Genomic DNA, 26067 nt, shown 5'->3' on the forward strand with positions numbered 1-26067 from the left:
CAGCTTGACTTGGGTATGTATACTCCGGCTCTAACTGTTGCTTTATTTTATGGCAGACTGTTGTTCCTGAAACCAAATTTGACCATATTACTGAGAAGATGGCGTCGTGTACATGCCCTGCATACTCTGACCGAATTGGTGCACATTTGGCTGCTGCTGCTGCCCTGCCAAAGGGTAAGCCCCTGAAGCCTGTTGCGGCGGCATTGAACGGGGGACCTGCAAGGGACTCTGTCCTGTTGTAGATGCTTGCAACGAAACACTACCCGGACTATCGCCTTGGTTATGCCAAGTTTGAGTGCCAGGATTCTGGGGTGTCTGCATCTGGTTGGAACCAGGATAGACAGGCTGCGGAGCAGCGATATTCTGCTGTTGATATTGCTGCTGTTGCTGCTGAATGCTCATCTGTTGAAACAATTGCTGCTGTTGCACATCCTGCTGTCCCTGAGGGTGAAAACCCTGACCATACTGAGCTTGCTGGAGGACATACTGCTGCGGCTGTGGAGGGGAATGTGGCATGAATACTTGCTGTTGTGGTAGCTGCTGCCCTTGTGTTGCTTTGAGAAAAGCGGCCTTCTTGTCTTGCCCTTTGTGGCTCATTCCAGCGCTGTCGACAACGCAGTTGTTCTCGTCGATCCAGACAGCTCGCAGCCTGCCCTCCTTGGCCCGTTGAGCGGCCCCGGTGCCGTAGAGCGTGTTCATGTAATGTGTAAACTCAAGATAGGCATTCTTGACGATTTGGAAGTGTGTCTCGTTCAGATTGATCACAGCATCCGGCTTCAGAATAGCCTCGTGACTGTTGCCCTGAGCTTCGTATTCGGCGAGGGCCAAGGCCGTTTGACAGGCATTGCGGATTTGACGGCCATTCCAGCGTGCTTGTGGGTGTTCGTAGTAGTGCTTGGTTGCAAAGCTGCGGATACTAGATCCGTCAATGTTGATGACTCTGTTCTTTTTTGCGAAGCGGTCTTCGATCATGGCCAGGTTGTTGTCGAAGACTTCGAGAGTGTTTCCGGCGTCTAGCTCTGGGTAGTAGAGACTGACGTGGATTCTGGACGTAAAGGCTTCGTCAAAGTCTCCAACGCGGTTCGTTGTGAGGAAGAGGATGCCGGCGTAATACTCCATGACACGCAGGAACACTGTAGATATGCGTTTAGTCAATGTAAATGGCGAAGATGCTTTTCAAGTGAGGATGACACACCTGCTACCAGTCCATTCCGCTTAAAGTCCTCTTTGGTTCTCTCGGCCAGAAATACATCGGCTTCGTCAAGAAGAAGGACGCAATCCCATCGATTTGCCAATGCAAAGTTCACTTCCAACGCCTTTTCGACTTCTGCTGCCGTGGTTCCAAGGTCTCCTAAATAGCGGGAATAGTCCCAGCCAGTGTTAGCCATCGACCCAGTTGTAATAGCAAAATCGTCTACGTACCGCAGGTGATCTGAAAAAGCGGCTTCTTGAAGAGTTCTGCTATTCCTTCTATTTGGAGAGAACATCAAGCGTTAGTAGGCAAATCTCAAGTCAAAGAAAGGTGTCTCCGATAGCACGAACCGGCGGTAGATGTTTTGCCCTGGAAAACATTGTATCAGCGAAATGAACCACAAGTGAAGAGAAAGTCCTGTGCTACTCACCACCCCAGGTGCGCCGTGAAGCAGCATAATGAGTCCCTTGCCTATTGGATACAATCGTCAGCACAAAATACATGAGCCTAGAGGTGATGACGAAGATATATACCTTTACCCTTGACAATGTCAAACTGTTGCTGGTGTCCACTTGTCGACTTCTTGTCTCGGAAGTGCTGGGCGACAAGGGACACAATCATGGACCTGTGTTCCTTTTTGATGACCAGGCTATCAAAAGCCGTCTTCTGCTTCTTATTGGCGGTGGTGTTGCGCGTTTGTTCATCAGCCAGCACGTTTTCGACATCAGGTGCGTGTATGGCCGTCATGTAGGTGAGATCCAGTTTGGCTTCGAATTGTGTTAGCAAAAGAAAGCATAAGTTGACATGAAGCCTCGCTACTCACCCCATTTCCGGTTGCGCAGGACGAAGCCAAACACGCGGTAAGACATGATGACCAATTCGTCGTCCGAAGCCACAGCAGCGTTCGTATTGCCAGCTCGCAGGTCACTCAATGGCCGTGGCAATATGGCGATCGAAGGCTGCTCGTTCAAAGAAGTCACGCTTGGCAGCAGACTGTTGATGTACTCGGTCTTCTGCTGCTCGTCCACGTTGAAGTCATTATATATATAGTCGCTGGCACAGCATAGCCCACGGCAAGTTCTCATTTCGTCGTCGTCATCTTGATCTTGGCCGGAAGTATTTCCGATGAGCGTCTGCAACACTGGCTTCCATTCCTTCTGCGTCTCGTCTTCGACAGAAAAGGCTGTTTCAAAGTCGACGACGACTTGGCCTTCCACATCCTCTCGTGCTTCCAAAGTCGGCCCGACATAGTACATGTGCTTGACGGCGGCGACTTGGAGGAACATGGCTCCTCGGCGGATCAGCTTCTGTCGATACTGTTGGTCTGGTGGGAGAGCCTTGACTTCATCCCACACCGAGTCTTCAAAGTCAGACTGCTTGACAGGATGAAGGCGGAGCGGATAGACTTCCAGTAAAGTCACCTCTTTCTCGCCCTCGAACCGTTTGAAGTCAAACACCTTGGTGACTGGCCCAATATTCTTCCCGTCAAAATCGATATAGATGCAGGTGATGTTGAAGACTGACGATTTGCGGGTGGGATTGCTGTACCACCTCTCCCATGCCGACGCGACACGGTGGTTTGCGCTGCTGACGCTGATGACTCTGTAAGCCTGCTTGCCATCTCTTCCGATAACCTCCATTCCCGGGCGGAATAGGTACCAGAGGTCCGAGAAGACGATCTTGCGGCATTGAGGCCCGTGAAGATATTCCAGCCTCTTGGAGATGTCAGAGTCTATAAAGTCTAGGAGGCATCGTAGATGAAGCAGTGCAGTCGGAGACTTTGTGGTGTCGGTACTCCCCTTCTCCTTATCTTCTTCCTCCTCTCCTTCACTTTCTTCGGCGTCCTCTTCTTCCCTCTCACCGTCGGCTTTGACACCATCGTTGACGTTGTCTTGAGCGGCCTCCACAGGCTGAACGTCTGTAGACTGCTCCTCGGATAGGCCCTCAACTGCTGGGCCTTTTTCGGCCAGTGCCGCCGGTTCTGGATCATCACCCGGTGCATGGGTGTCAGGGTTCGCTTCAGTTTGTGGCCCCTGTGTGACAGCCAGAGTATTCTTCTCTGCCTCGGACTCAGACTTCAACTTCTTCTCGAGTGCAGTGTACCAATCGTGCAACGCCCCCCTACAGTAGAAGATGGCCTTGAACGGCCGGATGAAGACGACAGAGGAGATATTCATGTCGGCCAAGGAACCGTCCGCCAGAGATCCCAGGATCTCCGCGAGTATGTAGCGAAGAATTGATGAATGAATGCGAATCCTCTCTGGAAGCGGTGCCAGTCCTGCCTCATTTGTCTCTTGCGCCTTGCGATCCCGAAGATTCTCGACCTTGCGGCGCCGCTGGCCAGAGTGCCCATACCACCGATACTGCCTGATATCTTCATCAATAGTAGGCTCGCCTATGAGAATATCGAGGACGTGTGCTTTCTCCTCGTCCACAGAGTGCAGAGCCTTGAACGCGGGCCACCTTACCCGGTTCTGCTTGGGTATGGTCAAGCTCGACGGTGAGGTTTTGACGGGATCAAGCACTTCCTCAGTATTCTCCTCCTGCTCGGGCTTTTCGTCTTCCGCTTCCCTTTCTTTCTCTCTTCTCCTTTTTTCGGCCTCTTCAGCCAGGTAGAGACGGTCCATGTCCCACTCAAAGTTCTTCCGAAGCCGCTCACGGCGGTGGCCATAGTCAATCTCGCGGTCAAATTCCACATGCGCGCCAGATTTGGCATCAGCTGTAGTGTTGCAATTGTGTTCGGGGTCAAAGGGATCTGGTCGTGCATACTCATTCGAGTAGGTCAAGTTCCAATAGCGGTAGTTTCTGCCGTCCTGGAAATAATCGTTGTTGGACCACATGTTCCACCACTCGGATCTGTCGTTGAGCTCCCAGTCTTTCCGGTGCTGATAGAGGCAGTCTTCCATGCGTTTGTAGTTCTCTCGATATGCTCTTCTCTTTGCTGCTTCTGCTTCCTGCTCAGCATCAACTGGTGCGGCGCCTTTTTGTTTCCGTTCCAGTTGCTGGATCATCTTCTTGAGGTTCTCGATTTCGTCGGCAAATCTGTCATTATCTTGTGTAGTTGACTCGATGTTGCCGCCATTGCCACCGGCACTTTCTCCATCTCGACTCGAGCTCAATGGAGTTGGAGCCATAGTGGTCGATGCAGTATCGACAGTTTGGGGCCCCAGTTGGGTTTCGACTGAAGCCATTCTGGTTGTCCTTCAAGTTTGAATAATCATAGAGCAATGCTCTGGAAATTATAGTTGTCTTGTGCCGTCTCCCTTGAGGAGTTCAGCTCGTGTAACCGCTATGAAATAGAAGTAGGATGTGCACGGCAGAAGAGTTACAACAGATAGACTATGGCTTCAACCAGTTTCAAACAAGGCCAGCTAGAGCCGCATGGAGTGAATCACCCCAATAATAGAAACGGAAAACCCAAATCCTACTCCTCAAGGGTCCGTCATCGCGTGCAGTTGGTGCCTAATGATATCCGCGGCGTTTCCGCGCCAATCGATACCTTGTTGTGCGCGGTTTGTTTGCGCTCTACACCCTCTTGGAGTCTGCAGAGTGGAATCCTGTAAGCCAAGAGCCTCACCACTACTGGGTTCAGCTGGAAGAGAAACTGTCAGATGAGGGGTAATGTGATGATAACGTGCTTTGCAAGGACTCCGTAGGGGACAACTCCCATGTCACGGCTTTGGACTTGCGCCGACTACCGCGGCATCCTTGCAGCATTTCCGCATCCTCAAACCAATACTAACGAGATAGGTGGAGAGCAGCTATAGTATGCAGACGCAGGAAGCAGTTGCATGATCCTGCCTAGCCATGCACTAGACTGACAGGGTAGATAAATCAGCGCAAGGCTTACCCTATCCACACGCAGGATAGGGAGTTGAATGTTGTCAACGTTGTATCAACTCGAAGAGAGGACAACTATCTTGCTTACGACAACTCTCTTCAGAAGTCCCGGTCCGGCCAATGAGTGACTCAAGTCCCGTCAGCAACTACCTCGGCCATCGCCCTCCCAGCGTGGCCTTTATTGACAATCGACTTCCAGAGCACCATCAACTGTTCGCGGATCCTTCAGTGCGCTATGATCCGGTTTCCGAAATCTACGTTCCTTCTAGGATCCAGGAGGATGACCAAGTTGCGATGGCATCAAGACCAGTGTTTACAGATATTAAGGCGATGAGATTCTGGGAGAGTATCCTCCCTAGAGCTATGTCGGAGCTGCATTCAACACCAGAGCCCAAAGGGCGATCCGAATCACCTTATAGTATCCGAAACAAGACGAACTGGCATGCAATCTTTAGCAGCCTCGAGGAAGCAAAATACAGATATGAAAACAGAGAGGGGCCCATGAACAAACTACGTGACATGCGGCGAAAAGCTGCGAACAAGGCCGGGCCCGTGGGGAGTGTGGTTGGCATCGTTTCGAAGGTTATCCCTGAAGGCACTTTGGCTACGCCTGTGCTGGGCGCTTTGCAGATTCTTCTAGGTGTAAGATGGACCAAACGACAAGCGTCTTCGGGAGATGCTGGGCTTGATATAATTACTGACGAGACTCGCATCAGGCAGTCAAGATTGCTGCAAACCTACGTGAAAAGGTTCTTGGAAGTTTCGATGATAATATGGCCATCTTTTCGGATGTCGAGCTATTCCTGGGAACTTTTCCCGACGATGAGAACATTGTAAACGCGTCGGTGGACCTCATTGTTGCTGCGCTCAAAGGAATTGAGTTGGCCATCGGGTTCTTCACCAGCAATTCATGTGAGTTTCTTGACAGGATGATGGATAATGGTAAAAGCTAATCAAGCAACCCATATTATAGTGAAAAGAGGGACCAAGGCTCTTCTCACAAGTGACGAATACGAAAAGGGCCTGCTTGAAAGCCTGGACACAATCAAGACGAAAAGCAAAAGTCTTATGGAAGAAGCTTTGAAGTCACATATCTATGAAGTCCATATCTGTAAGTCCTCATCAATGGTACACCCGGCTCCATGGAAAGCTTGGAGCTGATACATGCTTCTACAAGACTCTCAAGAGACGCAGAAGCTATGCAGAAACATTCAGACACTCAGTGAAGCAATGGACAGGAAATTGCAGAATCTGGGAGAGGGTTTCAACTCTATGAACCTCCTTTTAACTGAACACGTCAAAGAGAAAGAGAGTGAGTCGTTCAATCCTGGGTTCAAGGAAGCCGGTCCTAGAAGATGACTACCTATGTAGTGCAGCTACTGATGGCTTGTGTACAGAATTGTTGGAAGCTGCTCGCCAACAGCTCGAAGTCGCCTACCGCGAGAATCACTTTCTCAGGGCCGAGAACAACACACTACGTGCCTATTCGCCTCTCAGAGCCATATCACCATTCCAGCCGCCACAGACGCAGATATTAGCTGCACATTGGTACATCAGTCAACAGGATCTACGACAGCTATTGAACCAGTTCGACGTTGATCTTGTTGATCTCGCCTTTGTTGCGGACAGAAAGGGCCAGCTTCCTCCCAAGCAGCGACTGCAAGCCGAGCAAATCGTCAACACACAGCTGTTCCGTAACTGGGTCATTTCGCCCACTTCTTCGAGACTCCTCATCCATTGGGATAATCGTCTTCCAAAGACCATTGCTGGCCTCTCGCCTCTATCTGTCTTCTGTATGACCATAACACAGGCATTGAGAGCCAAGGATCAGTTTGTGTCTCTTGTATGGTTCTGTGGACGACATGCCGAAGCAGCAGAGTCCAGAGGCTGCATTGGTGCACGTGCCATGCTTTCAAGCCTGGTTGATCAGTTGTTGAAGCAACACCCATTTGACGCTCAGTTTCTCTCTTCCAACAGCATCAACATTGCCGGGCTACAAGAAGGCAGTCTCGATGCATTGATACAGCTGCTATGCTATCTCATCCGGCTACTGCCTCCAACGGTGTCAGTCTTTATCATTATAGACAATGCCGTCCTTTATGAACGGGACGGATTCGAGGAGGAGTTGCTGCAAGTCTTTCCGACGCTGATTCATCTTTCCCAAGACACAACCATGCCCGCGGCCATCAAACTGCTTTTCACAAGTACGCCGGGCACCACGACTGTGCGAAGTGCCTTCGAGGATCTATTATTGAACGTCGATAACTTGCCGCAAATGACCTGGGCACCAAGCGAAGAGCGGATGATGCGGGAACTCGAGGGGGGGCTTTCTTGATAATGGAGATGAGGGAGAAAGTGGCATAATTCATTATTCAAGCAGGCTATGGAGAATGACCACAAATTACTTGGATAGTCTTGCAATCGATACAAAACTGTGAGTCAGTCAAGGTGCAATACGAATATCCTATTGACGAGGTAAACGGCATCTTCATCGCTGTACTTGTAAAAGTGAGAAAAGACATTGCCCAATTCTCTGCCACACTAGCTGAATTGCCTCCAGTAACTTCGTTCTCTTTCTTACCCGGTAAAGAGAGTAAGGTATACAGAAACAACTTGGTAGCTTTTGGGCCAGTATAAATGGCCTCGGGACGCTGAGGCCTGTTTCTCCTCGAAAGCAGCCGGCACTGAATTGCTTAATAGTACTTTGTTTTCACCACTTCACGTCAATTGAGTCCATTGAATGTCAACCTACCTAGATAATAAACAATGGGACAAATCGCGAAAACATCACCGACAAACGTGAAACGCTACTATCGCCCTATTTACAAATTTTACCCGGCAAATTTTTTTCGCCACTAACTCACATATATAAACTCCGTCCTCCCAGAATCCGTCTTTTCCTAACCTAAGGGGAAAACAGCCCTAGGTCAAATCGCAACGACAAATTTCCAGCAGAGACGGCGGAATAAATTGCACTTGCTTTCTGGACGATGGCTCTATAAACTCTCATTCGACAGTTTCACCCTCGAAGCCCCCGTGGTGGAGTGGTTACCACTTAACTCTTATAGATCCAACCCGTTGGTCTTGGAGATATGTTAAGGTCGCCAGTTCGATCCTGGCCGGGGGCACCAACTTTTTTGCGTTTCCGCCTTTCGTCTCTACGTAAAGAATTCCTTTTTGCAGTGCAAAGAGAGATGCTATAAAGCAGATTGTTAGAATGGTTATGTAGACCAATTGGAAATGGTTGCGCTGGTCTTTTTCGTTTGTAGATTGGACTGAAGTGTTGTTGATTCGTTGGGAACACTCAAGAATACATCAATTACACTGATGAAGCACATGTGATGTCAACCATAAGGAATACTACCTACCCAAATGCACTCACTGCTTTGATACGAAAGATCAGCTCCATGACCATCTGAGACGCTGAGAAGACGCATTAATTGTATTGTCAATCAGGTATGGTTGATTGCACAGTCAGTTGCTATCTCCACGCGGAAGCCGGAGGACTCGGTATCAGCTGCGGGGTCAAATCGGCATACGTACGATGAACAAGGTCTCTCTGTCCAGAGCTCCCCAGGAGTCGAATTCCCAAGGTGCGAGGTCGGTTCCAGATCCAATGAGAATCATTATGAGCAAGTCTTGTGACAACGACTGGATACGATGCAGCCCAATCTCTCTAGAGGATGCTCGTATATGGTCGCATTGGCCTCGGTGTAAGCCAGATCGGCCCTCAGATCGGACGCACCAGAGCAGCTCCACATCCATAAACTCCGGAGCTTTGGGTATGATTTGTCTTGGGGTCGGAGTCGAGAACTCCGATGTTGAAAGACGATGGCTGGTTCCAGCTCCCTTCGATCCAACCGTAATCGCTAGCTCTCGGTGTGACTCTTCGCGCTGTGAAGAAGACCCAGATGCTGGCTTGTTGCCCAGGGCATATAAGCTATTGAAGACGTATTCAGACAATCAGCTTTGCCAGATAGTTACAGCATTCTCGTATCAAGACTGGCAAGCATATCCGAAAAAATGAAGTGGCTACAAGCACCGCCATTTTACATCTGGGCCAGTCTGGCAGCATCCAGTGTGCCGATTCTCTTTGGGTGCGTCACGGAGTCTCCAGCTCTATGTCGCAGCGTAGCTGACAATGCTCTTCTATCTCCAGTCTGGATACAGGCAACATTGGCCCAGTGACAACGATGCCGGCATTTCGCAAGACATTTGGAGACTTCTCGCCCACCGTCCACGGAGTCATTGTATCGACGGTGCTCATATCTGGTGCTTTTACGGCGCTCATCGCCGGGATCCTTGCTCACCGGTTTGGCCAAGTCCGCATCTTCTCAATAGGATCCTTTGTCTTTGGTGTCGGCGCGGCCATCCAAGCGTCTTCTTCCGCTCTCCCCGCGTTCATCGTCGGACGGCTTATCCAGGGCATAGGCGAGGGCCTGTTTGTGAGCAATGTATGGGTGCAGGTCTCGGAAATGTCGCCGACTAGAGTCCGGGGCACGATGACGGCATTGCCGCAGTTCAGCATCGTGGTGGGTGTTGTGGCCGGCTTCTTCATCTGCTACGGCACTTCACGTCTCGGCCCATCAGCGTCACTCAGCTGGCGCATCCCACTGGCCATCTCAGCTGTGCTCGGCTTCCTGCTATCAGGAACGTACTGGCTCGTGCCGGCCTCTCCTCGCTGGCTATTGGCCAAAGGTCGAGTGGACGAAGCGCGTGACGTTCTCATTCGACTTGGATTCGACGACGTCGAGCGTGAAAAGCTGTTGGAGGAATCAGTGGTCCAGGGCCAGGCTCAGAACGCTGCTGATGAAACCCTTTGGCAAGGCTTCAAGCAGACGTTTGTAGGATTCAAGGAGGCCTTTTCAGCCCCGTTCCGTGCCCGCACCATCTTTGGCTGCTTCATCATGGGCATGCAGCAGCTGGCCGGGATCGACGGCGTCTTCTACTACGCGCCAATCCTCTTCCAAAAGGCAGGGCTGAGCGGCGAGCAGGCGTCTTTCCTGGCCTCTGGCGTCTCTGCACTGGCAATATTGGGCGTCACCATCCCGGCCACCTTTCTGGCAGACAAATGGGGGAGACGAACATCGAGCCTGCTGGGCGGCGTCCTAATCACAGCACTCATGCTGTTGATGGGATCCCTGTATGCGGCTGACAAGGTGCATGCCGATAGAGGAGCTGGCAAGTGGGTGGTGATTGTGTCTATTTACCTGTTTGCCATTGTGTTCAACGGGACGTGGGCCATTGGGTTCCGCACCTTTTTGATGGAGAGCCTGCCGAGGAAGACGAGGAGCAGCGCGTCGAGCCTCGCTCAGAGCGCCAATTGGGTATGTATCGTGGTGCCTTGACCATCTTCCACTCACGCGAAGCTGACTGATGTAGTTCTCGAATTACCTGGTAGCCCTCATCACGCCGGTGCTCATCTCCAAGTCGACGTTCGGTGCCTACTATCTGTTCGCCTTTTCGTCCCTCTTCACCACGATTATTGTTGCCTTGCGCATGGTTGAGACAAGGGGCCACAGCTTGGAAGAGATTGAGCAGCGGTATATCCAGAGCAGAGGCATTTCAACAGGCATGTCGTTGCCGATGATGAGGATGAGACGAGTTCAAGCAGCTCAATAGGCCAGCTTCATGAGGTTGCAGATGGTTAGAAGAATGATCGATCGTTGCCATTGAAGAACCCACATCCTACATACTGAGTCAACAATATACTCGATAGATGATTAAGCTCAGTAGGTATTGACGGAATGACAATAGCTAGCCTCAATTGAAAAGAAGGAGAGCCGAGTTGATGCATCTCAAGAATCTAAATACAGGGAGAAGGACAAGCAACGAGAACGGTCATGTGATGCAGCACGTGCGAGGTAGCTTCTACTTTGGGTCTCGCTGTTCCCACTGGACAAGCGCCAGTACCGCGAAACCTGCAACACCAGGCTCCACTCCAATTGCAGGCTGGCTTCGAGATTCCAAAATCAGTCTGGAGCTTCTTTTTTCCCAGCGCCTCACCATCATCATCACTCGCAGACTCTCACGCTCCCCCCCACGAGGCACCAGAGCAGCGACGACGAGGCTGAGGAACTCCAGCTCTTGTCAACCCAGAACCCAATTTTTTGAGCAAACAAGGAGGAGCTGCTCTCGTAGCATCCCGTTGCCAAGATGTCGTCCAACAAGCTCGGCAAGATGGTCAGTTCTTCCTGTCCTCCCCGCCAATCTCCCCATCTCGTGAGAAGCCTTTCGTTGACATGGTTAGACTAACGAGACGTGATTTATCTTCTAGGCCGGTTACGTACGCATACGCCCTCTCGACTCCCCATGGCAGTGACTGCCCTTGCCTCAGAAGACACTGACGGACCCTTCGCAGATCAACTACCGGATGCGCGTGACGCTGCAGGACTCGCGCCAGCTCGTCGGTCAGATGCTCGCCTACGACCGCCACATGAACCTCGTCCTGGCCGACACCGAGGAGTTCCGCCGCGTCAAGCGCAAGAACAAGTCGGCCGCTCCCGGCGGCTCGGCCGGCCAGACAGTCGTGCAGGAGGAGAAGAGAACCCTGGGTCTGGTGATTGCTCGCGGAGCTCACATCATTTCCCTGACTGTCGAGTCGCCTCCTCCCGCCGACCCTAGCGCTCGCCTCGGCAAGACCACCACGGGCGGCATCGCTTCGACTCTGCAGGCTGGCCCTGGCGTTGCCCGACCGGCTGGTCGTGGCGCCGCGGCTCCCATTTCTCTGGCTGGCCCGGCTGCTGGTGTTGGTGGAGGCGTCCCCCCTCCGGGATTCCCTTCTTTCCCCGGCGCTCCTGGTGCCCCCGGTATGCCTGGACCTCCTGGCTTTGGCGGAAGAGGTGCTCGTAAGTCATCAATCTCCCGAGCCATGGCAAGAAGCATGAAAACTAACTACCGTCCCGCAGCTCCTCCTGGCTTCCCTGGCCAGTTCCCTCCTCCTGCAGGCTTCCCGGGTGCTCCAGGCTTTCCTGGCGCCCCTGGATTCCCTCCTGGCGGCCCTCCTCCTCCGGGGTTCAACCCCCCTCCTCGACGATGAGATGTTGTATAAAAGCTCTACTTTCTGCGATACCCACGCGCGCAATCTAGGCCAGAATATGACGTCCCCGAGCAGGGAATAAAAGGAGATGAATATTTGTGGCTTTTTTAGAGAATGGGAGTATTGGACTACTTCACTAGGAACCGCTGTTAACTGATCAAGGGTGGCGTTTGGTGATGCTGAAAATGCACTTGGCTTGTAATCTAGCATCAACCGGGTACATGAAGCAATGAATCGGATTTGATTTCTGCATGAGAGGCCCCTTTTCTAATGTTTACAAGTGAGCTCTGGGGCTTGTCTCACCGACACAGATTCAGCTAAGACGCTGGCTCGGGGTGATGAGACGTAATGTCAACAACGGATTGGCAGAAACTGCAGCAAGGCAGCTCACATGCTCATACGGATCCTTTTTTTACCCGGCATTGTGGGATATATAGAGTCCCTCTTGCTAATATACATCTAATCGCACACATCATCCCATCATCGCTCACAACTCCTTCTCCCCCAGCGGAGGCCCTCCCTTGGGAAGCCCGTTGACGACAATCCGGCTCACCAGATCGCTCTGGTGCTGCTCAATCATCTCCCGCAGCACGCTCCTCTCCATGACCACCTTACCCGTCTCCAGCAGGTCCTTGACATCCACATCCTCCAGATCGAGCGCCCGGCCCTCCCACGGCACCTGCTCCATGGCTTCGTACAGCCTATCCCTCCTGTCCCCGGTGACAAACAGCGTGCGGCCGTATTCCTTGCCAAGACCCAGCGTGCTCAGGACGCCAGACATGTACTTCTTCAGATACGCCTCCCGCAGGCCGTCCTTGAGGAACTTGTCCGCCACGAGGTCAAAGTCCTGCGGCATGGCCAGCTCCATGCCGTCTTCGCAGATGATGAGCTCGCCCCGCCTGTACCGGTAGCTCAGCGCCGTGCGCCAGGCCTTGTCGTACACCTTGCGGTTGAGCCGGGTGCCAAAGTCGCGCGGGTGAGGGCCAAATGTCTTGCCACCGCCGCGCAGGAGGGGGCTCTGCCTGCTGCCGAGACGGGCCCTGCCGGTGCCCTTTTGCGGGCGCATCTTGCGGTGGGAGCCATGGACGTCGTAGCGGGTCTTGGAAGAGGCGGTGCCCTGGCGGGTGTTGTCGCCCTCGTAGACGACGGCGAGGTGGAGGAGGTCGCGGCGGAGGGGGAGGTAGAGGTGCTGGACGGACCACTGCTCGAGGGACTGGGGCTCGAGGGAGGGGAAGCTGTGGATGGTGACGGGGACAGTTGAGACTATGGAGAGAGAGAGAGAGAGTTAGACAGCGTGTCTTGGGCAAGGGGAAGAGCGAGTTGGGAGGGTTTGCTGACTTGGGTTCCATGACTGCATGAGGGATTGTGCGGTTACGGGTGAGTTGGCGGCCTGCTTTAGCGGCGCTTCGGTGGCCATTGATCGTGTGAATTGCCTGCTGAAGGATGTCGTCGCCGGCTATTTGAAGAATCAGCATCCCATCGCAGCATGCGAACAAACGACAGAGTCGAATTAGGGCTGTTTTCTCGAGCGTTCAACACACCTTTGCCGCAGATATCCTCAGCGCAGCCATCGCCTCGCCGAGGCACCCAATTCCTTTTGACGCCATCTTGACAGCCGATTCTCCCAACTCGCAGCAATTCTCTCCCTCTTTTTCTCTCTCAAACTCTGTCCCAATCGCTCGTATCGTACGACTGAGAGCGACAAGAAAACAGAGAGTAGTGCCCTCGTCGATAGTGCAAAAGATGGAAATCGCAAAAGCCCAAAGAGCGGCGTTTTCCGCCTCCGGCCGCCGAAAAAAAATTAGCGGGGCTTAGTTTTGCAGCAACTCCAAAGAAGCATTTTGTGCAATCCACCACCACAACTCTCGAATTCGATATCACGAGACAACCACACATAACAAGACCCGCGCACATTTGCGAGAGAAACAGCACAATGTCGCGGTGTCAGGCTGTTGCCAGGCCATTGGCCCGGCAATTGCGCCAGCAATGCTCCATCCGGCCCTTCACCTCGGGCGCCGCCCGCGCCGCCGAAGTCCAGCAGCAGCAGACAACAACATCATCATCATCCTCGTCAGCACCGCAGCAGCCGAGCCCGCTCGACCTCGACCCCAACAGCGTCCTCCCCGAGTTTGAAGCCCCCCTGATCAAGGCGGGCAAGATGCCCGTCGGCTCGCGCAGGCGGCGCGTCGCCCTGCGCACCACGGCCTCCATCCCCTTTGAGCAGCTGCCCTACCAGGCGTTCCAGGAGGCCCGGGCCATCCTCGCGGCGGACCGGCAGGAGAAGGTGGCCAAGATCCGGGAGCAGCTGGACAAGATTGCGGCGCTCGAGGCCAAGGACGCGGCGCAGGTCAAGGGCGGCGAGAAGATGAAGGAGACGAAGCTGGCGAGCTTGCGGCGGTCGGTGGAGGAGCTCAAGATCTTGGCCGACATTAACGATCCGCTGGTCAAGAAGCGCTTCGAGGACGGGCTGGGTATGAAAATCTTCACCCATATCTTCTCTCCCAAATTCCACTCAATTGCAGTTATGCTGACGGGACTTATAATAATATTCAGGCGACATGAACAAGCCCATCTACCGGCACTACGCAGAGCGCAAATGGCGCTCCTACGACTACCGCCTCATCGCCCAGCGCATCAAGCAGTTCAGCATTGTCCCCGACGTCCTGCCCAAGCTGGACCCCCTCGCCGACGTCCAGCTCTTCTTCCGCCAGCAAAAGATCGCCCCCGGCGCCGTCGTCAACTCCCTCGTCAGCGAGAACCCGCCCCGGCTGCGCGTCCAGGTCTTCGACGCCGGCTCGCGCCTCGTCTCCCTCGTCGTCCTCGACGCCGACGTCCCCGACGCCGAAAACGACGCCTTCTCCAAGCGCTGCCACTTCCTCGCCGCCAACATCCCGCTCAGCCCAAACGACACCTCCCTCCCGCTTAGCCGCATCAAGGCCGACGACCAGCTCGCCGTCCCCTGGCTTCCTCCGACGTCCCAAAAGGGCGCCCCTTACCACCGCCTCGGCATCTTCCTCCTGCAGCAGAAGCCCGGCGTCGAGCTCGACGTCGCCGCCCTCAAGCAGCTCTACGCCGCCCGCGACGGCTTCTCCCTCAAGTCCTTCCGCGACAAGTTCCAGCTCACCCCCGTGGGCTTCAACATGTTCCGCTCCGTCTGGGACGAAAACACCGCCGCCGTCATGGCCCGCCACGGCATCCCCGGCGCCGACGTCGAGTTCCGCCCTGCTCGCGTGCACAGCCTCAAGCCGCCCGTCAAGCCAAAGGGCTGGGAGGCCAAGAGGCAGGGTCCTGCGTACAGGCATCTGTGGAAGTACACCAAGCGCATCAAGGGCTTGTCGAATGCTCGCGGGTGGACCAAGAGGAGGTAAAGGGGAGACGAGAGGGGAGACGGGAGGGGAGACACGAGGGGTGGTGGAGTGTCATGATTATTATGTACGATATTTTCTCGTCATGTGTACAAAAGGAAACAAAAATGGGTGTTTTCAAGTCGGTTACTGCTATATAAGACTGCCGGGTAGACAATCTGGATAGTCAAAGTAAATGCGGGAGCAACGACAATGCACAAAGGTTGGCTCGCAACAAACCGGCAACATTCGCGTCTTGACATGCAATCAACCGGTCATGTTCGTCGATTGGTCCTTATTGTGATAGATATTCCGGATTCAGCAGACAGCAGAGCATTTCTGTGGCTGCTCGAAATATGTACGATACGATGTACAGAGGTATAAACTGGCTAGATAAGAGGTATGTATGTTCAGGATTAAGGTAGCTAAGGTTAGGTGGGTAAGGTATGTAACAATCCTCGGAGCAATTTTCGACTGCTCCGAATTCCCTTTGTACAGCGTGGATAAAAGACCTCGTTAATAAGAATAGTGTCCATCCCTATGGAGTTTCCCTTTTTTTGTCCCGCCACTCCGTTAAGCAAAGACTGACTTGAACTCAAATCGCCAAGTCGTATATCAGGGCTGGGTAATGTCTAGAGCTCAATCATAAAGGCTGCTTGACAGCGCCTTGCTCCAACTCCAATTGTTGTAGCGTTACCATCGCCACGTCCCTCACCGGCACGTCCAACGCGACGGTTCGTTTGGAGTTGCCCAGCGCAAGTGAGTAATGCGTGCACTGCAAGGCGCACAATGGCACCCACATCCCATCACTCTCCTCTTGGTATAGAATCCCGTGGATCTCGTTGCACTACCGCCATTGAGCTTCTCAAACTGAGAAGCATCTCCTGGAGGCTCACTGCTAGACAGCGTCGCCCGATAGCAGCTCTTCGGGCATGTAGTCGAGATTGATGCCCTCGTGCTTGGGCACAGGCGACTCCAGATTGGAAGGCTGCGATTCTGACGGCGAAGGCAGAGTGCACGACTCGGCAGTTGCTGGTTCTGAGGCCATGGTAAGTATACAGGGCGTGTACACAATTACAACAAGCTGCCAGCGAGAAACTCACCCGTAAGCGCCGTCGAGGGACGCCTGTCGAGAAGAGAGGCGGAGGTAGACGCAGCAGCGGCAGACGTAGAAGCAGAGGCGGCGGCAGCGGGGGGGTCCATGCAGCGCTCAACATAGCGGAGAGCTTCCTTTTCTATCCAGAAATTGATGTTGGGGTCGTTGCAGGCGGCGTGCGCCATGAGCTGGTTCTTGATGCGCGTCACCTCGTCGAGCAGCGCCAGGTACTCGAGGCGCAGGTTGGTGTGGCGCATCTCCATGCCCGACTTGGTCTCCTCGAGCTCCATGACCCATTCCTTCTTCTTCTGCCGACACTTAGACGCGGCGATGCGGTTGCGCTCCAGGTTCTTGGTGCGCTGCGCCGTGTCCTCCCTCTTGGCCGCGGGCCCTCGGCGTGCCAGCTTTCGCTTGGGCGGCGGCGGCAGCGGCGGCTGCTGCTGCTGGGGCTCCTGCTTGATCTTGGTCGTCTGGGCTGAAGCCGCCGTCTTCTGCCGCTTGGCCCGGGGCGGAGGCTCGGCGGAGGCTGCTGCATCGGCCGTCTGGGCTGCTGCCCTTCTTGTCCTAGTCATCATCGTGGTGGTGTTGGTGGTGGTGTCTGTACCTGGTTTGACACTGTTGGCGATTGTGGCGGCAGCGTCTGTGGTCTCGCCGGTGCCGGTGGCTGTTGTTGTTGTTATTGCCGTTGTTGTTGATGCTGTATCCGGCTTGGTCTTGGTGGGCTGAGTGGCCGGCCTCTTGGTGTTGTGGCTGCTGCTCCCGACGACGGTCCTGGCGCTGACCTCATGGGGGACAACGGTGCTGTCAATGCTGCCGATGCTGCTCCTGTGGTCGCCGAAATACTCAATGGAGCTCCCGGGCGACAGCAGCGGCACCGTCTGGGGCGTTGTAAAGTGCGAGTCTGGCGGGGTGGTTCCGTACGGCGACAGCGTCAGGCCGGGATCGACAGCGATCGGGTCGAGGCCCGCATCGACGGAGAAGTCAAAGGGAAAGCCCGTGATGTTATCGTGGATGCCCAGCCCGTATTCGCCAAACAAATCGTCGCTCATGGCCGCTTCCTTCTTGTCGATGGCGAGCGGGAAGAACACGGGCGACTGGACAACGGGGAAAGGCATCAAGTCGCCGAAGTGCGTCTGGCCGTCTGGGCAGCTTGGGGGAGGGGATCGTGGAGATTTGGAGCTCTCCCAGCCGCTGCGGGGCCGTTGCACGGAAGTCGAGGGTCAAGGATCAGGGATCAGGGGAGGGATCAGGAGGGGCTGATCCGGGTCTGGGGAGGGGAAGCGCTGAAGCTGGTGGCTTCTCGGGGTGAAGCGGGTGGAGCTGGAACAGGGTCGATCGCCTTGGTTTGCCAGGCACAAGGAACAAAAGAGGAAGAGGAATAAGCGAGCAGAAGGAGAGGAAGAAGAGCGTCGATCCGGATAAGGAAGGGCGAGGGAGACGATCAATTCAGGAGCTGCCGGACCTGAACGGAAATGCCGCTGCTCAAGCTGGTGTAGAGGAGAAAGAGAGGTATCGGTAGTCGATTTGACGGTCCCGGGAATTGCTGCAAGCCGAGGAGGAGGAGCAGCAGTTGGAGAGGCTGAGAGATGGGCAGGTCCAAGAGGTGCGAGGACGGCAGAGAGGCGAGGGGCAGGCGGACGGTGATAAGAGGCGAGGCAAGGCAAGGCGGGAGCCGGTTGCTGCTTGATTCACGGCCAGCGCCTGCAGCTGCACCAGAAGCACAAAAAAGCTTGGGCTCCTGCTGCTTCGATCGTGAAGGGTATAAGGTAAAGGCGAGGTACCTACTGCCTACATGCACATGCGGGTGGCGGCACTGCAGGTAGAGGTACTGGATGATATTGTACTGATTGCTACTAGCTATGTACAGCAGCAGTAGCAAGCAGGAGAGGACGGGTAAAACAGAAGCAAAGCTGAGAGGCACGATCCAATCAAGCCGTCGAGTTCAGTTCAGGTTCGCGGAAGGGTATAGCACCAGCTGTCGAGGCTGTAGTAGAGCGGCTCGGAAGCGGGAGAACGCATTGGACTATTGAAGAGATGCAGAGGAAGAAGAAGAAGAAGGAGAAGGAAACGAAGAAGAAGAAAAGAAAAAGGAAGAGGAGAAGAAGAAATAAGAAATAGAACAAGGGGGAGGACTCGGAAGCTAAATGGATCGAAGATCTGCTGTTTTGCTTCGGCTTCAGTCGCACATCCGGCGATGCAGCATAACGCACAATGCACACGGGCAACAGCAGGCGGGCCAATCCAGGTCGGCAGCGACAAGGGCGCTACTATATAAGCAGCAAGGCAACAGGGAAATGGAACCGTAAAAAGCTGGAGCCCGTTCGGCAAGGCAAGGGACCTTGGATCTGGCGACTCTCCTCTCATGATGGCTACTACTAGTACCTACTTACCTCTACCTACCTCACTCACTAGCAGGTATAGGTATAGGTAGGCAGGCAGTAGCACTAACCAGAGTCGAGGCAGATGCCCGCAACCGATTGTGCCGGTGCGCCTCCAAAGCATGTTTTGTGCCTACCTATAGCAGCTCGATATTGGCCCATGATCGGGGGACTTGTCCGAGTACGACGACCACCGCTAACACTCCACTGCTCCGTGCCATGCCATACCATATGGGAGGTATGGCGAACAGGTTAGCGGTCATCTTACGGCTTTGTTGTCGAGCAATTAGCCTTTGGCACGGAACGGAGGTGCGGGCAAACGCTTGCGTGACTGAAGGTAGCCGGACGCCACAATGAGCGAGCGAGCCAGCGAGCAGGTTTTGGCATTGCGTGGTTGTGCTTGTTGTTTGGCATGCCGTTGGTTTGTTGGGGTGGGAAGTCTAAGCCGGTGGTAGAGGAATAGTCGGGCCTGCTGAGTTGAGCTACGAGTGGTGGTGCTCGCTGCGTGTACGATACGGTATCGTGCTTGGTGGCTTTGGAGCTGAGGCTATCAGCATCACATGTGCTCGTTTTGCTTGGTGATGATCAGTGCATACCTACTACTACCTAGTGCTACCTACTTGGTTGATCCACCACGGATCATGATAAACCAAGGTACTACTGATGAATCTGCATCCACAGGTGAGAACCATCAGATAGTAAGGTACCTAGGTAAGAAGAGCCACAGTCAGCTTCTGTGACAAACAATCAGTTGGACAGGGCTACCAAAGGGCCGCATGATGAAGCTCCCCGTTTCATGTTGCTGTTGCCTCACCCCTTTGTGCTCCCAGCGTCTCTCTTCTCTCTCTCTCTTTCATCGTCCATCTTTGCGCAACACTGCCCCCAGATCCAGGTTTGACTGCATGTTTGTTGTCTTGGAGCACCCAAGGTAGGTACCTAGGCAGTCCAATGGTTTGTGCAAGGTACTCACTCACTCGTACATACCTGCCTTTCTACGAGGTACTGCCGTCCTCACAAAGAACACATGCCGGAAATGCTCTGCCGCGGCCTTGTGGCGATCCCCGACAGCAGCAAGCACGGAACATTTGAACCTTGGAACATGAGTGTCGAGGTGTGGGAAGCGGGTTCCCTCTTAGGGCGATCGCGATGCCGGCCTGCGATCCACGGCCAGGTCCTCGATGTCCGGTGAGTACCTGCGGCAGGGGTACCGCGCAGGTCGCCGTGGGAGCTTCTGGAGTATTCTCCATGTAGCTGCGCGACCAGCAGTTCGGAGCTGTGCCGAACGGGAGTCTTTGGGAACCTGACTGTGAGCAATTTGGTGGCGTGAAGCTCGAATTTCCGATCAGATGCAGTCATTGATGTCGGTGCAACTCGGCACGAGTCGGCCCAGGCCACGCACGCAAAAGGCGACCTGTGCTGCACTCGACGTCTACCGTTGCTGTACCTGCAACCGACGAACCGCTCCGACAGCTCCAGCTCCAAGTGGAGTCTCGCCGGTGAGCCTACAGCGCAGATGGGCTCCCTCCGCAGCCCCCAAGAACCCCCCCAAGAATCCCCCCAGGCGGCCCCCCATGGAGCCCTACGGGGCACGCAGTCCACTACAAGCCCGCTGCCAATGGCTGCCCTGCAGCTGGAGGTCCAGTGCCGTTTGCAGGCGCGATACCAGACTCCCGCTACTGCTGGACCAAAGGGGCTGTGCTGAGCCTCTCTCTCTCAAGCCTCAAGCCACACAACCACAGAAGCATATCCGCCACCCAAGCGACCCGGATCTCGAACTTGCTGAGCTGGTTCTTCTCGGACCGTCTCTCGACCTCCAGCAGCTTGCACCAGGTCTCACAGGCCTGAATCCATTCCAGTCGCCGTCCCGCAGACGCCCATCCCGCTTCCCGTTAGATTGCGGCCCAACTGGCTGCTCGTATGGACGCCAGAGCCATTACTGACTTGAGTGCTAGCGAAGCATCGGACACGAAGCCCGAGGCCGACGAGCCCAGCTAGACACAAAGGACGAGAGACTGCAGCTTCAACACCGCACAAGAGAGGTCCATGCCAGGCGGATATAATAAGACAGCGAACAACGAGCAAATGGAAGTCCCCTGTCGCCCGTCCGCATGAGATCCAGTTCCCCGCTCGTCCGTCAGGCAACAACATGGCGCCAAATCACAGCGACAACCACAGTCGCACCGCTGTGCTGCTTTGTGCTGTTTCTGCAACAGCGCTGCTGCATCCGCGCACACGCTTGACACGCACGCTCCATGCCTGTGCCTTGGTTTGATGCATCCCGTCAGCCCTCATTGGCCGCCGTTGGCCGTGTCCACGTACCACAAAGGCTGGGTCCGGCTGGCCGCACAAGGCATGGCTCCCCTGGCCATCCGAGCGGATGCTTGGGATAGAAGAGGTGCTTTTGGGTGCTTGTGGCAGCAGGCAAACTCTAACCATGACCAGTCGAGTAATAGCATGGGATGTCTTGTCATCTGGCGCCGTCCACTTGGCTGGAGAGAGAGAGCTGCCTACCTACCTACGGTATGTATGTACAGTACTATACAGAGGCTTTGGCTTTTACGAGCAGTAACCGGGCAGCGTTGTCCGCCATACATACATGTAAGCTGCTAGCTAACAAACATACATAGTCGCCTTCGCCTCTCTGGGCCGCTAGACAGCTCCGGCAAAGTCTAACCTGGCGGGCGTTCCTGGAGCTGGAGCTGAGCTGAAAACGAAAACGGAGAAGATGCAACATGCTTCCTCGCGCCGATGGACCAGTCCAGTGCCGTCGGTGTTAGTGCACGCACACTGCACACCTGCAGCGTTGCAGCATGGCGCCAGCTAGCATCGTCGTGTCTCGGCCACGCAGCTGCGGAGGGACGCTGGCGCATCCCTCGGTCTCTCGGTAGGCCAAGCCGTCCAAGCCCAGCGTCGCCAACCCACGGGGGAGGCGAATTTCCCACAAGCACGGCCAGGCGACCGACGGCCGGAGACAAGGTTTCTGGCCGTTTGGTCCCCAGGACCAGGTAACCAGTCAAAGACCGGTCGAAGCCGACCAGATGGCAGAGGTGCAGATCATGGCAAAAGGGCGTAACGACGTCTGGTTAGCTGACCAGGCCGGCGGGAGCTGGTGATTTGCACGCAGCAGAACAACGCGATGGAGGGCCGGTCAGTCCATCATACCACTTTGGCTCCCTTTCCCCCTCCGATGGATAAAGTCGACTTTCCCATCAGCCAATTCCGGACTACCGCATTGCAGCTCTAGCCCGCACGGCAAGAAGCCGCCATGACAAGTCGATCGATAGAAGCGAGCTTGCAAGGCATGCAGGCGTTTCTGCCCCTCCACCACCATGCAGCTTTGGATCGTATTGATTACCTAGTAGCCCTACTTTCACATGAAATCCGATGGCGAAGCAAGAGCTGATAAAATAAACGAGCTTCAATCTCACGTTCTAGACAATCAGCCATCTGCAGAGCTTCAATCATATATAGCCAGAGACGCCTTGGCAATTCGCCAAACTTTGCCATTTCTGAAAAAACCACAACAATCTGCATTAAAACTCAATGATTCACCCGACCATAGAGCCGATGACAGGAGATGGAGCGCAACGAACATCCCGTAAGGCATGTTTGCCATGTAAGCCAAGACCCAAGGCTTTCCTCTGCTCTTCCATAGTGCAAGCACAAGCCGCAGCAACAGCCACGCCGACTTCGCTCCGTCCGTTTGGAGGTTGTTCTACACCATCCTATTGCCGTCCGTGGGCATGCCACATTCCCGTGCTCTCTCTCGGATTGCTGGGGGCAAGCAAGCCGGTTCTTTCTCTCTTTTTTTTTCCTGCGAGAAAACAAGCTACGTGCTCGCCAAGCTGTTCCGGATGGCGAAGCAGACAAAGGGCGAGACATGAGAAAACAAAAAACAGGTAAAATGCGAGTTGATGAGAGAAAGCCAATGCCGTCCCTCCGGCTCAGTGCCTGGCGCACAGTCGGCGCCAATGCTACCTAAACGTTATCAAAGGAGGGCACCAATCATGTGGCTGCGACGAGAACGCAGGGTGTGCGGGAGTTTGATGCCGTCGGGCAACGAAGATGGAGGGAGGTGTGGCCCGTCGTGAAGCATGGGAGCTTTGGAGCTTGCGGGCAAGGTGTCCATCCCAGCAAGGATGCATGAATGTAAGTTGGGGGGCCATGGGCTGAGGTAGCCAGCAGCTGATGATTTTTGACAAGCCAGTGGTTTGCAGACAGGTGTCAGTCAAGGGTTTGAGATTTACGTGGGTGCATGCCATCTAATGATCCATACTACTACTACTACTACCTATCTGAGTGGAAATGATTTGAACTGGCATTGTGTAAGTGAGAGAAAGAAGAATACGGGCCCTCGATGGCCACCCAGATCATCATCAGCATCGTCGTCCCGCATCAGCGCCTGTCACAAGCCCATGGCCGGCCTTGTCTCATCCCCTGTCTGGGCCATGATCTGCAGCACCATGTTGAAAGAACCAAGCCGTCGGTGACGAACCCTTGGCCGTGGGATAAGCCAGGCCACTGAAGGAAAAAAGGAGGCTGGCGGATGACCATTGGCCGCGATGGCCGTGGTGGCAGTCAACTTGCCACACGTATTACATGTCTGATTGGAATTGCTAGAGAGCTTACAATTAGAGCTTAAGGTCGCGGGACAGGGACTGCTAGAGGCATGGAGGGGTGCGATTGGGGATCATCACTTGCTCTATGGAACTACTACCAAGATGAACCAGATGCTGTGCCAGACAGTAACACAACAGCTTACACACATAGAACTGGTTTGACTGCCCAAGACAAGTTGCAGAGATGGATCAGCGCAAGAAGCCGTAGCACGTGACGGAGCATGTCGTGTCACCTGATCTCGCGATACCACTCCACGTTGAACCGCGACTTGACACAACCCTCGTGTAACGCGCACTGAGGGGCATCCCAGCACAGATACCCTTCCATTTTTTTCTTCCCTTCCGAAGAATCAAGGCGATTTCGACAATCTGCATACTATTCACGGCAACTGTGTGTACACACCTTGCGCATTTCTTCATCTCGGGCGATACGAATCCAGACGACGCTCGCATTGGAAACTGCCTACAGCACATACATACAAAGAAGCAACAAGAAGAAGAAGCAAGAAGCAGAAGAAGAAGAAGAGAAGAAAAGCAGCCATGTCTGAGCAAATGTCTGCCCCCCGCATCACGGCGTCGTACCTCGACAGCTTCGTCGGGCGCGTCGTCACCATTGTCGGCACCGTGACGCAGCTGCGCGGCGATCAGGCGACGATTGACGCTGACGGCATTGTCACCATCTTGTTGAACCGGGTACTAACTATGTCCCCCTCCCAAGCCCATCCCCTTCACGAGATGATAAAATCCCTGGGGATTTCATACTGACTTGTTCTGGGGGGTTGATGTAGGATGCTCACCTTGTGAATGGCAATGCGGCGCAGATTATTGGCAAGGTCAATCCTGACTTGTCCATCAAGGCGCTGAGTACCCGCGATGTCGGCTCCGGCGTTGGTACGTCTACCCAGCTATTCCTCTAAATCAGCCCTTTTTTTATAACAAGATTCCCTCTGCGAGCTTAAAACGAGAAGACAAGAGACAAAGAGACCGGAGAAAGGAAGCTAATCAAACACAGACATGACCCTCTGCTCCGCCGTCGCAGAACTCACCCACCGCCACAAGGAAATCTTCGTCTCCGACAACTGACGGGTTCCGCCAGCCCATGGCAACAGCAGCTACAACAGCAACCACAACGAGCCTCAGCACCAACCGCACATTGCCATGGTCTGGCCCGCAGCTGAACCCGTCCGGAAATCGCCATCTCCCATTGTTGAATCTTCGTCTTCGCCTTCGCCTTTGCCTTCTGCGTCTTTCTCAGAGTCTTCTCTGCCTTTGCATACTCAACAACTACAACAACTACAGCAGTACCACCGCCCTCAAATCACCAACCGCCCTCCTCAGCCTCAAAAACACAACATCCCGCCGACCAGTCCCAGCCCGAGTCCAAGCCAAACCACACAAGACTGGCACCACGACCGCCAACAGCAATGGCTCGACCGCATCCCCTACGACCTCTCCCCCCAGCACCCCCTCCTCCTCCTCGATCCATTATCCTCCCAATCCACATCCTCCTCGATGCCGTCCACGGCCCCCATGCCCCGCGGCTTCGTCGTCAACATGCCTGGCTCATACTATTCCTCCCGCTCAAACTCCCCTTCTGCCGAAGAACAAGCCATGTTCCGCCTCGCTCACAACTCGTCTCCTCCACCATCCCAGCAACCGACCAATTCCTCTTCCGGCCACAACAACAACAGACTTCTCTCCCCGCCCCCATCATCCTTCTCCCCAATCCAAGACCCCTTCCCAACCATCCCCTCAGCCCAACCCTCCCGCTTCATCCCCCCTCATCACAACACATCATCTCCATATGAGTCATCCCCCCTTCCCTTCACAAACATATCCTCCTCCTCCACCCAACCAGCAACCCCCCTCCCCTCCCCACCACCCTCCCAACAACAACAAGACCAACAACAACCTCGTGGCCACCGTCCTGCATCCCCCATCTCATCAGTGGCAGACTCCCAGCCCACTCTCCGTCAGGGCGCCGCCTCCTCAAGACGAGAATCCGAGTATTCAGCGCCCATGAGTCCCATTCCACGACCTCAAGTATTAAGCCATATCCACGATCATGCTTATCGCTACGATCGTGGTGGCAGTGGCAGTATCAGTGGCAGCGTCAATGGAAGTCGAAGTGAAGGTGGGAGTCGAAGTGGACACAGAACCGGAATTGGCAACAGGTTATACCCCCGAACCGCAGAAGAAACCGAGGCGCAGGCACTCAGCGCCGTCGTGGAGGGCATAGGCAGGATGCAAGTCAACATGAACCTGGACCAGGCGGGCAGATGGAGGATTGCCCGGCGGGCCGACGCTCCCTGGTAGAATCAGTGGACAGCGACGGTGCCGCGGCGAGGCCGGAGTTGGCAAAGGGAGATTACGAGCGTCCACGACTGGCTTAGGGACCTTGACAAGTTCACGGCATCGGTCAAGGCTGTGTGCAAAGGCCGTGGTGAACAAGATGGTCTAGTTCCTTTGAAACGAAAATCATAATCTTCTTGACCTAGGTATCCTAAAACTACTGCTACCAGAAACACAGTGTTCCTTGCCTCTGTTCTGCTACAACTT

The 26067-nt window shown here is 54.5% G+C and overlaps 8 protein-coding genes across 8 annotated transcripts; 5 read left to right on the top strand and 3 right to left on the bottom strand.

Annotated features, from left to right (window-relative positions):
* Positions 1-87: 87 nt before the first annotated feature.
* Positions 88-4383, bottom strand: TRIREDRAFT_106626 (uncharacterized protein; the record flags this gene model as incomplete). The annotated part of the gene is made up of 7 exons (XM_006964703.1): positions 88-1133; positions 1196-1351; positions 1423-1470; positions 1543-1561; positions 1623-1663; positions 1726-1959; positions 2016-4383. 7 exons carry the CDS (start codon positions 4381-4383, stop codon positions 88-90), a joined length of 3912 nt encoding a protein of 1303 aa, XP_006964765.1.
* A 769-nt stretch (positions 4384-5152) lies between these two features.
* On the top strand, positions 5153-7367 carry TRIREDRAFT_106627 (uncharacterized protein; the record flags this gene model as incomplete). The annotated part of the gene is made up of 5 exons (XM_006964523.1): positions 5153-5674; positions 5749-5944; positions 6006-6143; positions 6210-6344; positions 6430-7367. 5 exons carry the CDS (start codon positions 5153-5155, stop codon positions 7365-7367), a joined length of 1929 nt encoding a protein of 642 aa, XP_006964585.1.
* Positions 7368-9225: 1858 nt separating this feature from the next.
* On the top strand, positions 9226-10654 carry TRIREDRAFT_60086 (uncharacterized protein; the record flags this gene model as incomplete). Its single annotated transcript, XM_006964524.1, has 2 exons — positions 9226-10359; positions 10415-10654. 2 exons carry the CDS (start codon positions 9226-9228, stop codon positions 10652-10654), a joined length of 1374 nt encoding a protein of 457 aa, XP_006964586.1.
* A 383-nt stretch (positions 10655-11037) lies between these two features.
* TRIREDRAFT_121468 (uncharacterized protein) lies at positions 11038-12071 on the top strand (the record flags this gene model as incomplete). The annotated part of the gene is made up of 4 exons (XM_006964525.1): positions 11038-11215; positions 11310-11318; positions 11394-11880; positions 11941-12071. The coding sequence occupies exons 1-4, from the start codon at positions 11189-11191 to the stop codon at positions 12069-12071; spliced, it is 654 nt and encodes a 217-aa protein (XP_006964587.1). The 5' UTR covers positions 11038-11188.
* Positions 12072-12537: 466 nt separating this feature from the next.
* On the bottom strand, positions 12538-13790 carry TRIREDRAFT_121469 (uncharacterized protein). Its single transcript, XM_006964704.1, has 3 exons — positions 13613-13790; positions 13410-13527; positions 12538-13334 (listed from the first exon to the last, which is right to left on the bottom strand). Exons 1-3 carry the CDS (start codon positions 13676-13678, stop codon positions 12559-12561), a joined length of 960 nt encoding a protein of 319 aa, XP_006964766.1. The 5' UTR covers positions 13679-13790; the 3' UTR covers positions 12538-12558.
* A 214-nt stretch (positions 13791-14004) lies between these two features.
* TRIREDRAFT_60008 (uncharacterized protein) lies at positions 14005-15439 on the top strand (the record flags this gene model as incomplete). The annotated part of the gene is made up of 2 exons (XM_006964526.1): positions 14005-14542; positions 14625-15439. 2 exons carry the CDS (start codon positions 14005-14007, stop codon positions 15437-15439), a joined length of 1353 nt encoding a protein of 450 aa, XP_006964588.1.
* A 367-nt stretch (positions 15440-15806) lies between these two features.
* On the bottom strand, positions 15807-17108 carry TRIREDRAFT_121471 (uncharacterized protein). Its single transcript, XM_006964705.1, has 3 exons — positions 17076-17108; positions 16519-16882; positions 15807-16453 (listed from the first exon to the last, which is right to left on the bottom strand). Exons 2-3 carry the CDS (start codon positions 16630-16632, stop codon positions 16127-16129), a joined length of 441 nt encoding a protein of 146 aa, XP_006964767.1. The 5' UTR covers positions 16633-16882; positions 17076-17108; the 3' UTR covers positions 15807-16126.
* A 6940-nt stretch (positions 17109-24048) lies between these two features.
* Positions 24049-24591, top strand: TRIREDRAFT_59964 (uncharacterized protein; the record flags this gene model as incomplete). Its single annotated transcript, XM_006964527.1, has 3 exons — positions 24049-24201; positions 24297-24399; positions 24521-24591. 3 exons carry the CDS (start codon positions 24049-24051, stop codon positions 24589-24591), a joined length of 327 nt encoding a protein of 108 aa, XP_006964589.1.
* Positions 24592-26067: the final 1476 nt, after the last annotated feature.

Source organism: Trichoderma reesei, assembly GCF_000167675.1.
Source record: "Trichoderma reesei QM6a unplaced genomic scaffold TRIREscaffold_7, whole genome shotgun sequence".
NCBI classification, from domain to species: Eukaryota; Fungi; Ascomycota; class Sordariomycetes; order Hypocreales; family Hypocreaceae; genus Trichoderma; species Trichoderma reesei.